The sequence below is a fragment of the Ranitomeya variabilis genome, chromosome 4, assembly GCF_051348905.1.
Source record: "Ranitomeya variabilis isolate aRanVar5 chromosome 4, aRanVar5.hap1, whole genome shotgun sequence".
NCBI lineage: Eukaryota > Metazoa > Chordata > Amphibia > Anura > Dendrobatidae > Ranitomeya > Ranitomeya variabilis.
The window spans coordinates 677,346,491-677,359,490 of record NC_135235.1 but is presented as its reverse complement, the minus strand read 5'-3'; the positions used below and the strand labels follow the sequence as shown (position 1 = coordinate 677,359,490).

At 45.7% G+C, this 13,000-nt stretch overlaps 1 protein-coding gene across 1 annotated transcript in view; it reads left to right on the top strand.

The window, feature by feature from the left end:
• The window catches only part of LOC143768210 (uncharacterized), a 422,546-nt gene that overhangs the window by 335,862 nt on the left and 73,684 nt on the right, over positions 1 to 13,000 (top strand). Inside the window, exons 2-6 of the mRNA XM_077256903.1 lie at positions 11,372 to 11,475; positions 12,086 to 12,234; positions 12,364 to 12,543; positions 12,627 to 12,750; positions 12,834 to 12,931. Coding sequence (XP_077113018.1) covers positions 12,157 to 12,234; positions 12,364 to 12,543; positions 12,627 to 12,750; positions 12,834 to 12,931 — 480 coding nt within the window. The 5' untranslated portion in view covers positions 11,372 to 11,475; positions 12,086 to 12,156. The remainder of the gene's footprint in view (positions 1 to 11,371; positions 11,476 to 12,085; positions 12,235 to 12,363; positions 12,544 to 12,626; positions 12,751 to 12,833; positions 12,932 to 13,000) is intronic.

Below are 13,000 nucleotides of genomic sequence, written 5' to 3'. Positions count from 1 at the left end.
ACTGCTCCGCTCCACACAAGGCTCCGCTCCGTACACCTCGTACACACACAACCCTTCTTCGTACACCCCTTACACGCGCAGCTTTGCTCCATACACCTCGTACACAAGCGGCTCCGTTCCGTACACCTCGTACACACCCAACACTTCTCCGTACACCCCATACACACACAGTTCCGCTCCGTACATCTCGTACACACGACACTTCTCCATACACCTCGTACACACACAGCTCTGCTCCGTACACCTCGTACATACACACTTCTCCTTACACCTTATACACACGGCTCCGCTCCGTACACCTCGTACACACACACTTCTCCGTACACCCCGTACACACACGGCTCTGCTCCATACACTGCCTGACAGAAGTTATGTCGCTTATCCATATATGTAAATAAAAGCTTATAACCTGACGTTAGATTCATCGATTGGTTGTATAAATTATTCTTTTGAAAGCTGAAGCCCTCCGAAATGTGGTTTAGGTTAAGAAAATAAATTGGCGTCAATGCAGAAATATTGATCATTTAATGGACACAGAATGGTCAGATATTGGCAAGACAACAGTTTTTTTGCCTGTTCATATAATGCACCCAATCCTAGCTTACATCCTCACCTGTAGTGACGAGCGATTATGCTCGCTACTCGAGATTTCTTGAGCATGCTCGGGTGTCCTCCGAGTATTTTTTAGTGCTCGGAGACTTAGTTTTCATCGCCGCAGCTGAATGATTTACATCTGTTAGCCAGCATAAGTACATGTGGGGGTTGCCTGGTTGCTAGGGAATCCCCACATGTAATCAAGCTGGCTAAGAGATGTAAATCATTCAGCTGAGGTGAGGAAAACTAAATCTCTGAGCACTAAAAAATACTCGGAGGACACCTGAGCGTTCTCGAGTAACGAGTATATTTGCTCATCACTACTCACCTGTGCTCAGTAAATGATCAGTTAATTAGTGTGTGTGTATTAAAAGAAACCCAGCGCCCCAGACCTTCACTTGAACTGCAACTTGAGCTCTGACAACATGCCAAAAATCCACCCTGCAACCAAAGCCTGGATTATCAAGAGGCTGAAGACCAGATCCACTGCAGAGCTGGCTGGCACCTTTAATGTGTCTCAGCGTCAAGTACAAAGAATTAAAAAAAGATTTGAAGATACTGGAGATATGTTTGACAAGCCCAGGTCCGGCAGACCCCGCAAGACAACTGCTCTGGAGGAACGTTTGTTGGTTAGAAAATCCAAAGCAAGCCCCTCTTCCACTGCAGCAGAGCTCCAACAGGCCTTATCACCTCAAGTCCCTGTGTCAACTAGAACAGTTTGTAGGATTCTGTCTCGAAATGGCCTCCATGGTCAAATCAGTGCCCAGAAGCGAGCACTAAACAAAAGGCAAATAAAAAACCTGTGGCATTTCCAAAATCCCTCAGCCTGCTAAACAGTTGGACGCTGGAAAAGTGGCAGAAGGTGGATTTCTCTGATGAATCTTTAGTAGAATTACACCACAGGTGCCGCAAATACTGCAGGAGACCTACTGGAGCCCGTATGGATCCAAAATACACCCAGAAAAGAAAACAGTTAAATTTGGTGGTGAAAAGATCATGGTCTGGGGTTACATTCAGTATGGGGGTGTGCGAAACATTTGCAAGGTGGAAGGCAATATGAATAGCCTAAAATAACAAGAAGTATTAGCTGCCTCTTATATTCCAAATCATAAAAGGGGTCAAATTCTGCAGCAGGATGTACTTCTCTGTACAAATGCGGCTCCGTTCCGTACACCTCGTACACGAAACGATCTGCTCCGTACACCTCGTACACACACGACTTTGTTCCGTACGCTGCGTACATACAAATCTATGCTCCGTACACCTCGTACACATGCGGCTCCTCTCCGTACACACACGGCTCTGCTCGGTACACGTCGTACACACATGGCTCGGCTCCATACACACATGGTACTGCTCCGTACACCTTGTACACACACATGGCTCCTCTCCGTACAACTCACGTACACACACGGCTCCGCTCCGTACACATCGTACACACAAGGCTCTGCTTCGTACACCTCATACACACATGGCTCCACTCAGTACACCTTGTACACAAGCAGCTCCGCTCCGTTCGCCTCGTGCACACGCAGCTCTGCTCCATACACACACTACTTCGTTCCGTACACCTTGTACACACTTGGCTCCGCTCTGTGTACACACGGTACCGCTCTGTACACCTTGTACACAAACTTCTCCGTTCCGTATGCTTCGTACATACACAGCTCTGCTCCGTACACCTCGTACACACACTTTTCCGCTCCATACACCTTGTACACACTCGACTCTGCTCCGTACACATGCGGCTCCGCTCCGTACACACGCAGCTCCGCTCTGTACACACGTGGCTCTGCTCTGTACACTTCGTACACACATGGCTTCCTTCTGTACACCTCGTACACATGCGGCCCTGCTCCGTACACACATGGCTCTGCTCCGTACACTTTGTACACATGGTTCTGCTCCATACACCTCGTACACACGTGGTTCCTCTCCGTATACCTCGTACACACACAGCTTTGCTCCGTACACCTTATACACACTCGGCTCCGCTCCGTACACCTCATACACACATGACCACGATCTGTACACACGCAGCCGCGATCTGTACACACGCAGCTCCGCTCTGTACACTTTGTACACACGACTCTGCTCCATACACTTCGTACACACGCGGTTATACCTCGTACACACAAGGCTCTGCTCTGTACACCTTATACACACTCGGCTCCGCTCCGTATACCTCGTACACACATGGCTTCACTACATACAACTCATACACACGCGGCTCCTCCTCGTACACACCCGTCTCTGCTCCGTACACCTCCTACACATCTGGCTTTGCTCCGTATACCGCGTACACACGCAGCTCCGCTCCGTACACCTCGCACACACGCGGCTCCGCTCCGTACACCTCACACACACGCGGCTCCGCTCCGTACACCTCGTACACACGCGGCTCAGCTCCGTACACCTCGTACACACACGGCTCCGCTTCGTACACACACGGCTCTGCTACATCCACGCTGTAAACCCCTCCTGACCCCACACATAAACTCCCCCTCATCCAGCACCATGACAACCAGCACAGCAGGGTCTTGCATACGCTGAGGCCCCTGATCATGTGACCCCTGACTCCTCCCCTCCTGTGACCTCATCACAGGTCCTGTGCGCACAGAGCAGCCATATATGTGGAGTGCGGCTCTGCAGGTGGAGGTAGGTGCTGGAGATTTTCCATTACTGGGTGCGGGGGACATTAACCCCTTCAGCACTGAGACTTTTGAGGTTTTTGTTCTTTCCTGTAATAGATACATAGGACCCAACTACAGAAGACGACAGGAAGTGAGGTAATGTATGGTTTTCATTGTACAGGGCCCCGTTATTGGCCCCCACACAGTTTAATGCCCCCCTGCAGTGTAATGTCCCTTATGCAGTACCGCCATCCCCTCACACACAGTACAATGTCCCCAGAGTACCTCCTGAGGTGCTGCAGTTGGAATAATCTATCTGGAACATGGTTTTACCTTTGCCTGCTCCCCTACATGTATACCCTGTAGGCCGTGCCAGATATCGAGGCTTTGTACAGTAATATACCGTATCAGGATGGTATCAGGGGAGTAAGGCATTCCTAGAAATCGAGCTCTATAGAGTGTAGTGGACGCAATGACTTCATGGAGGATCTTCTAAAATTCACTCTTAGGCATCTTTCACACTTCCGTCGTTGGTTGTGCGTCATAGTGCAGTGAAATGACTCGTCGACGGACGTTGTGAAAATAGAGGAAAACGTGTGTGACGCATCCAGTATTATGACGGATGTGTCTACTGAGTTCCTGGCCGAATTTTATAATATAAGATTTGAGACAGAGAGACACCTTTTCCCCGGGTTGGAATATGCTTCCAGGCATGCTCAGAATTAAAAACAGCATCCGTCACTGGATTCCTGCATTGCACAGTGTGCGCAGGATCCATTGTCCATAGGCTCCCATTCTGTGGAACGACGTATGCCGCAGGAGGCGTCGGGGAGCGTTTTTCCACTGCAGACAAAAAACGTTTCATGGAACGTTTTTTGGAAAAGACGGGCCGTCAAATTCCGCAGGATCCAGTGCACGATGGACGAAACGTGTGGCCATCCGTCGCGATACGTCGCTAAGGCTACTTTCACACTAGCGTTGTGCGCTGCACGTCGCTATGCGACGTTGCGGCGCACCGACGCTAGCTGTGGAAGCGCCGCACAACGGGGGCAGCGGATGCTGTTTTTCAACGCATCCGCTGCCCCATTGTGAGAGGCGGGGGCGGAGTTCCGGCCGCGCATGCGCGGTCGGAAATGCTGCAGACGACGCACCAAAAAATGTTACATGTAACGTTTTTTGGTGGCGACGGTCCGACGCAACACGACGCAACCGTCGCACGACGGTTGCGACGTGTGGCAATGCGTCGTTAATAAAAGTCTATGGAGAAAAAACGCATCCTGCAAGCACTTTTGCAGGATGCGTTTTTTCTCCAAAACGACACATAGCGACGTGCAGTGCATGACGCTAGTGTGAAAGTAGCCTAATACAAGTCTATGAGAAAATGCAGTATCCTGCAGATTTTTTTTGCAGGATCCTGTTTTCTCAAAAAACGTCATATCTCGACGGGACAACAAAGATCGAAGTGTGAAAGAGGCCATACTCCTAACTAGGGATGATCGAATAGCTCCAGATAATCAGGTGTTTGGTTCTGCATCTGCATCTGTCGTGGCTGTGTGACCGTCACAACAAACCGACTGTCCATGCATTAGTTGTGACAGTGAAACAGCCGTGACATATGCAGCTGCAGAGTCAGATAGCTGATTATCTGCAGCCCTCCAGGTATCCGGGTTCCCGAGGCAGCTATTTGGGAAGCGCTATAGCTGTTCGGATAAGCACTTATCTGAAGCTATTCGATCAGCAATAGTCATAACTTCTTTCTTTTTGAAAGGAAGTACTTCCTCCAGCTCAGGGGTTTGCGATGAGGAGCCCCTGTGCCCCCCATATGCTAACCTATTCTTGAGCTGGTGGGAAGAAACCACAATATTCAGGGATGATCATAAGTGGTGGCATCCATACATTGGGGTATGGTATAGATATATAGACGACATTTTGGTTGTCTGGTCAGGGATGAGTGAACAATTTCTTGAATTTGTCAGGGAACTCCACATCAATAGAGTGAGCCTGAGATTTACCTGTTGTCTTTCCTGGACTAATCAAGAAAGAGCTGGATGGGACCCCATCTACCATAAACCTACAAGCACTAATAAACTATTGAAGTGGAATAGCCACTACCCCATCTGCCTAAAAAAAAAAACCCAACAAAAAACAAAGGCCCAATTTTTTTTCGTTGTGAAGGAACTGTTCTAATGTCACATATTTTAATGTACAGGCAATAGACATGAACACCACATTCAGGGAAAAAGGTACCCACAATCACAGTATATTTTGGATTCTGCCAATCGTTTGCCAAAAAAATGGAGAGACAAACTTAGGACAAACAGAATGGCCATATATTTAATATCCACAGAAAACACTGGGATATACCTTGGCCGACCCGGGTCTGAGGAGTGCTGTGGGATCTGATCCCACAATAACTTTCAGAAAGGGTCGGTCAATTAGGGACCACTTACTGCATAGTTACTATAAAAAACCTGAACCCAAGGGGACTTGGCTAGATAGAAGAATCTGTGGTTTCTTTAGATGTGGAAAATGTTGTAATGTAATTGGATATTATTCCAACTGTAAAACCTCAGTTCTTTTATATATGGCCAAATGCACCTGCCCCCTAGATTGTTAGACAAGACCAAGAGGTAGTTTTAAGCGGCATACCATACCCTTTCCTTTTATATATATTTCTTGATACATTTCTTGTCATATTTAATGTATCAGTGAATTTATATACTAGGGCTTCTAAAGAACACCAACAAGTGAGCGGGGGCACCATTGTCGTTCCTTAGAGTGCCAACCTCCACATCTAGGTAGTATCAGCTTTGTTTAGGTGCGGGATAGGGTAAGTTAGTGACGATCAATTATTTAGCAGCATCCTTTACATCTGTTTGTATACATCCACAACAAGCCATTCAGCTTGTAATGTTGCTAGTGTTAAGTGTATGTATGTTGGTAGTCCAGGTTTTAATGCATATATGTAATAAAGGTTTAACTTTTTAATTTTGGGTGGATGTACCCCCTACACACACAATTTGGTACCATCCATCCCACCGACTTCCCCATGACTAATTAATAAATACTCACTTAGCCCCTTTCTTGGTGCAGATACTAATGATTCCAGGACCTATGACATATTTGTCACACAATAGTTAGATAACTAGGGGTGTATCATGCATACTGGCAGCCCATGATGCCACTATAGTGTCCATGAATTGAGATGGCTCGGTTTGCTCTAGTACCGGTCACCTTCTGCATCTCCATCATCCCAATTTCAGCAATATCCACATTCCCATAATGCTGATGCCACTGAATAGAATAGTGAATGATGGAGTAAAAAGCTCCTGATCCACCATTCATCCTTTGCCTGTGAGTCTGAGACTTCATGCACTGCAGGCACAATGACGTCACTACATCACACCTGTAGTATGGAGCCTCGGTACTCTCGCTGCACAGACCGGAGCAGTGCACCTCGGGAACAGGGTTGGGTGAGTAGTGTGTGTGTGTGTGTTTGTTTGTTTGTTTTTAAATACCAGGAATTGTTGGAGCATCATATTAAATGAAGGGCTGTGGGGGGCCCCATGCTGTGTGGGAGCCCTATGGTTTGTGGGAGCCCTCATGAGCTACATACCATCCGGTCTGGACCTGCCAAGTACAACAGCATCATGCAGTCTGTAGAGTCAGGAGATAGGATCACTATATATACATACAAACACGTGGTCAAAATTGTTGGTACCCCTCGTTTAATGACAGAAAAACCCACATTGGTCACATAAATAACTTGAATCTGACAAAAGTAATAATAAATAAAAAATCTATGATAATGAACAAATGAAAGTCAGACATTGCTTTTCAACCATGCTTCCACAGAATAAAAAGTAACCTCATGAAATAGGACTGGACAGAAATGATGGTACCCCTGAAAATAATGTGACAAAAGAGACATGTTAAATCAAGGTGTGTCCACTAACTAGCATCACAGGTGTCTACAATCTTGGAATCAGTGAGTGGGCCTGTATATAGGGCTACAGATACTCACTGTGCTGTTTGGTGACATACAGGTCCTTCTCAAAAAATTAGCATATAGTGTTAAATTTCATTATTTACCATAATGAAATGATTACAATTAAACTTTCATATATTATAGATTCATTATCCACCAACTGAAATTTGTCAGGTCTTTTATTGTTTTAATACTGATGATTTTGGCTTACAACTCCTGATAACCCCAAAAACCTGTCTCAATAAATTAGCATATCAAGAAAAGGTTCTCTAAACGACCTATTACCCTAATCTTCTGAATCAACTAATTAACTCTAAACACATGCAAAAGATACCTCAGGCTTTTAAAAACTCCCTGCCTGGTTCATTACTCAAAACCCCCATCATGGGTAAGACTAGCGACCTGACAGATGTCAAGAAGGCCATCATTGACACCCTCAAGCAAGAGGGTAAGACCCAGAAAGAAATTTGTCAACAAATAGGCTGTTCCCAGAGTGCTGTATCAAGGCACCTCAATGGTAAGTCTGTTGGAAGGAAACAATGTGGCAGAAAACGCTGTACAACGAGAAGAGGTGACCGGACCCTGAGGAAGATTGTGGAGAAGGACCGATTCCAGACCTTGGGGAACCTGAGGAAGCAGTGGACTGAGTCTGGTGTGGAAACATCCAGAGCCACCGTGCACAGGCGTGTGCAGGAAATGGGCTACAGGTGCCGCATTCCCCAGGTAAAGCCACTTTTGAACCATAAACAGCGGCAGAAGCGCCTGACCTGGGCTACAGAGAAGCAGCACTGGACTGTTGCTAAGTGGTCCCAAGTACTTTTTTCTGTTGAAAGCAAATTTTGCATGTCATTCGGAAATCAAGGTGCCAGAGTCTGGAGGAAGACTGGGGAGAAGGAAATGCCAAAATGCCTGAAGTCCAGTGTCAAGTACCCACAGTCAGTGATGGTGTGGGGTGCCATGTCAGCTGCTGGTGTTGGTCCACTGTGTTTCATCAAGGGCAGGGTCAATGCAGCTAGCTATCAGGAGATTTTGGAGCACTTCATGCTTCCATCGGCTGAAATGCTTTATGGAGATGAAGATTTCATTTTTCAGCACGACCTGGCACCTGCTCACAGTGCCAAAACCACTGGTAAATGGTTTACTGACCATGGTATTACTGTGCTCAATTGGCCTGCCAACTCTCCTGACCTGAACCCCATAGAGAATCTGTGGGATATTGTGAAGAGAAAGTTGAGAGACGCAAGACCCAACACTCTGGATGAGCTTAAGGCCGCTATTGAAGCATCCTGGGCCTCCATAACATCTCAGCAGTGTCACAGGCTGATTGCCTCCATGCCACGCCGCATTGAAGCAGTCATTTCTGCCAAAGGATTCCCGACCAAGTATTGAGTGCATAACTGAACATTATTATTTGATGGTTTTTTTGTTTGTTATTAAAAAACACTTTTATTTGATTGGACGGTTGAAATATGCTAATTTATTGAGACAGGTTTTTTGGGTTATCAGGAGTTGTAGGCCAAAATCATCAGTATTAAAACAATAAAAGACCTGACAAATTTCAGTTGGTGGATAATGAATCTATAATATATGAAAGTTTAATTGTAATCATTACATTATGGTAAATAATGAAATTTAACACTATATGCTAATTTTTTGAGAAGGACCTGTATATGATTTTTTTTACTTTCAAGGTTGGTGGGGCCCAATTACAGCTATTGCGGTGGGGCCTGTCATTTCTATCTATGCCCCTGTTTATAAGATAATAGTATAATACGGTTGACTTACCTAATATTGTGCAGTCACTCTGTTTTCTCTATAGTGATGGATATTTTTTGTTGCTAAAACTGATTTTTGTTTTCCATTTAAACCTTTTTTTAACCCCTTACCGACCTCCGCCGTACTATTACTGCGGAGGCCGGATACCCTGCTTTGATTTGGGCTCCGGCGCTGAGCCCACCTCAAAGTCGGGACATGTCAGCTGTTTTGAACAGCTGACATGTGCCCACAATAGCGGCGGGTAAAATAGCGATTCACCTGCCGCTATTAACTAGACTGACAGTGGCATTTAACCGTTGTGCTTCCGGCCGCGTGGCCGGAAATGAGCGCATCGCCAACCCCATGTTCGGGGGTTAGCGATGTGTCAGGATAGTAACCATAGAGGTCCTTGAGACCTCTATGGTTACTGATGCCGTCCTGCTGTGAACGCCACCCTGTGGTTGGCGCTCATAGCAAGGCTGCAATTCAGCTACATAGCAGCGATCTGATGATCATCCCCCTTTCGCCCCATTCAAAATAAAACAAAAAAAAATCAAACCTACACATATTTGGTATCGCCGCGTTCAGAATCGCCCGATCTATCAATAAAAAAAGTCTTAACCTGATCGCTAAACAGCCTAGCGAGAAAAAATTAGAAACGCCAGAATTACGTTTTTTTGGTTGCATTAAAATGTAATAACGGGCGATCAAAAGAACATATCTGCACCAAAATAGTATTAAAAACGCCAGCTCGGCACGCAAAAAATAATCCCTCACCTGACACCCCAGATCACAAAAAATGGAGACGCTACGGGTATTGAAAAATTGCGCAATTTTTAAAAAAAAAAAGTTTTTAGCACAGTTTGGAATTTTTTTTTACCACTTAAATAAAACGTAACCTAGACATGTTTGGTGTCTATGAACTCGTAATGACCTGGAGAATCAAACTGGCAAGTCAGTTTTAGCATTTAATGAACTTAGCTAAAAAGCCAAACAAACAAAGTGTGGGATTGCACTTTGTTTACAATTTCACCGTACTTGGAATTTTTTTCCCATTTTCTAGTATACGACATGGTAAAACCAATGTCTTTGAAAATTGCAACTTGTCCCGCAAAAAACAAGCCCTCACATGGCCATATTGACGGAAAAATAAAAAAGTTATGGCTGTGGGAAGGAGGGGAGCGAAAAACGAGAACGCAAAAACGGAACAGGGCAAGGTCGTGAAGGGGTTAAACACCTCTGATTACTGCGATTATACCACATACAAACCTCTGATGGCTCCGGTGATGCACTGTACTACTGTATTGCTGTGTGTCATCTCTGCTTGTCAGTGTAATACTAACGGCCCCATACACAGGAGATAAGTGTTGGCTGAACGGTCATTTGGCAGACCGCTACCTCTCCCGACTCCCCCATACACACAAATATTCCAGCTTTCCCGTGGTCTGTATGAGTGTATCCAGACTCCTCTAGCAGAGGATTATCTACAGGAAGAACAACGGATTAGCCTCTGAAATTCAGGATGCCAGATCCTTCTCTGCCCTGACCTCATCTATCGGGAGGCCCCCAAATACATTATTTAGTCGCCCAAATCCGTGCTTTCATGCAACTTTAATGTGGGGGGCGATAAAAGGTAACTTATTGGACGCTGCCTCTGGCACGACCTTATAGACCTCCGTACATTGCAGGCCCAGACACCATTATTAGGCATGTAAGTATGGTAGTAACTAGTCTGCGTCATACTATTGAGTACTCTGGGGAGGAGGGGATTCAGCCGGACTCTTAGGCTACTTTCACACTAGCGTCGTACTCGGCCCGTCGCAGTGCGTCGGGCCGACGTACCGACGCTAGCAGTGAATGCGCCGCACAACGGGGGCAGCGGATGCTGTTTTTCCACGCATCCGCTGCCCCATTGTGAGGTGCGGGGAGGTGGGGGCGGAGTTCCGGCCGCGCATGCGCGGTCGGAAATGGCGGTCCGACGGCAGCAAAAAAGTTACATGTAACGTTTTTTGCAGCCGACGGTCCGCCACAACACGGCGCAACCGTCGCACGACGGTTGCGACGCGTGGCAAAGCGTCGCAATGCGACGCTAATGCTAATCAATGGTGAAAAAACGCATCCTGCAAGCACTTTTGCAGGATGCGTTTTTTCAACCAAACGACGCATAGCGACGTGCAGTGCACGACGCTAGTGTAAAAGAGGCCTTAGGCTATGTGCACACATCAGGATTCTTTGCAGAAATTTGGGACCCAAAAGGGTTCATTTCAGTTAAAAACGAATGTTTATTGTGTTAAAAAATAACAAAATGTGTCTTCTACGTTTTTATGTTTTTTTTCTTTTTACAAGAATTGTTGGTGCCAATTTCCTTTTAAAACATTTTAATATCTGCGTTTTTCACCAGAACTCTCCAGGCTTCTAATTTTACCACGCTGAATTTTTCACATTTTTCGCATGGTCTTCTGACTGAAGCACTGCAAGTTTCCTTGCGTGGAATCTTCTGTGAAGGTGAGCTGACTTCTCTCTTTTTACATAGGAAAACCTAAGGCCAGAAATGGACCCTATAAAACACTGTACATGGAGCCTTTGGGATCAGATAATTTCTGTCCATGGTACTTCTGTCTCAAACTTCTGTGTGTGAATCAGACATGAAATCTAATGTAATAGAAGATTACAGTGCGGGGAAGACAGGAAACCTTCATATAGACGGCCGGTGGTGATGGAGTCAGTGACGGACTCTGGACAAATATGTTTCTAGAGCCGTAGTAGAAGATGAAGATGTCGTCGTTGTCATCATGAAGTAGTTATTTCTCCTGTCACGTGTAATGAATATCTCCTGCAGTATTGCTAATGCCGATTCCAGTGTCTGTAAATGAGACGAGAATTAGCGTTATGGAAGATGAGTCTATGAGAAACGTATTCAGCTGCCGACTCCAAGGAAGAAACTGCTTGGTGTCTGTAGCCTAAAATCTATAGGTTTTATTAGTAGATGTAAAGAAGAGAACTAAATACTGTAAAATAATAAATCTTCTCATATGTTTCCCTTATTATCTCCAGTATTTGTATTATTACACAGGATTTTTATGATGTTACATCGGTTCATCTTCTTCTCATTCAGGTCTCTACAATATCGGATCCTCTCAGTGAAAATCTTCTCTATAATTAACTTTCCTGATTTACCCATCAAACATGGATATGGACAGAGACAAGATGGCGGAGAGGATATTACACCTCACCCTAGAGATCCTCTTCCGGCTTACTGGAGAGGTGAGAGATTCTGATGACGTCACATTACATCATTCTTATCTGTGGGAATAACAGATGGACAGAACTGGAGAGGTGAGGACTCTGGAAATGTCTGTAGTGCGATTTATTAATGTGTCTCTCCATAACCAGGATTACACAGTAGTGAAGAAGACCTCTAGTGAGCGCTGTCAGGACCCTGTGTCTGAGGGATGGGGAAGACCCCTGAGCCCAATCACTTGGCCTCCACCTCACCCCCTGATACATGAGGACATCAATGACCAGAAGATCCTAGATCTCACCTACAAGATGATTGAGCTGCTGACTGGAGAGGTGACACTGCTGGGAATGCTGGGACATTAAACCTTAGTGCTATGAAGGGATCAGGGGGATGACGGTATCATTGTATGTGTCAGGTTCCTATAAGGTGTCTGGATGTTGCTGTCTATTTATCCATGGAGGAGTGGGAGTATTTAGAAGAACACAAAGATCTGTACAAGGACGTCATGATGGAGGTTCCCCAGCCCCTCACATCACCAGGTAATAGACAGGAATAAATACAGACGACCTATAATTATCTGTACGTTATGAATTAATTCAGTCCCTGTATGTTCTTCCTATAGATGTATCCAGTAAGAGGACAACACCAGAGAGATGTCCCCGTCCTCTTTTTCCCCAGGACTGTAAACAAGAAGATCCCAATGTTCCTCAGGCTCATCAGGTAGATGGAGAGAAGGTGTCATGAGATCTCCCCTATGATGTGTAGACGGCTGTGAAGGTCTTGTGCTCA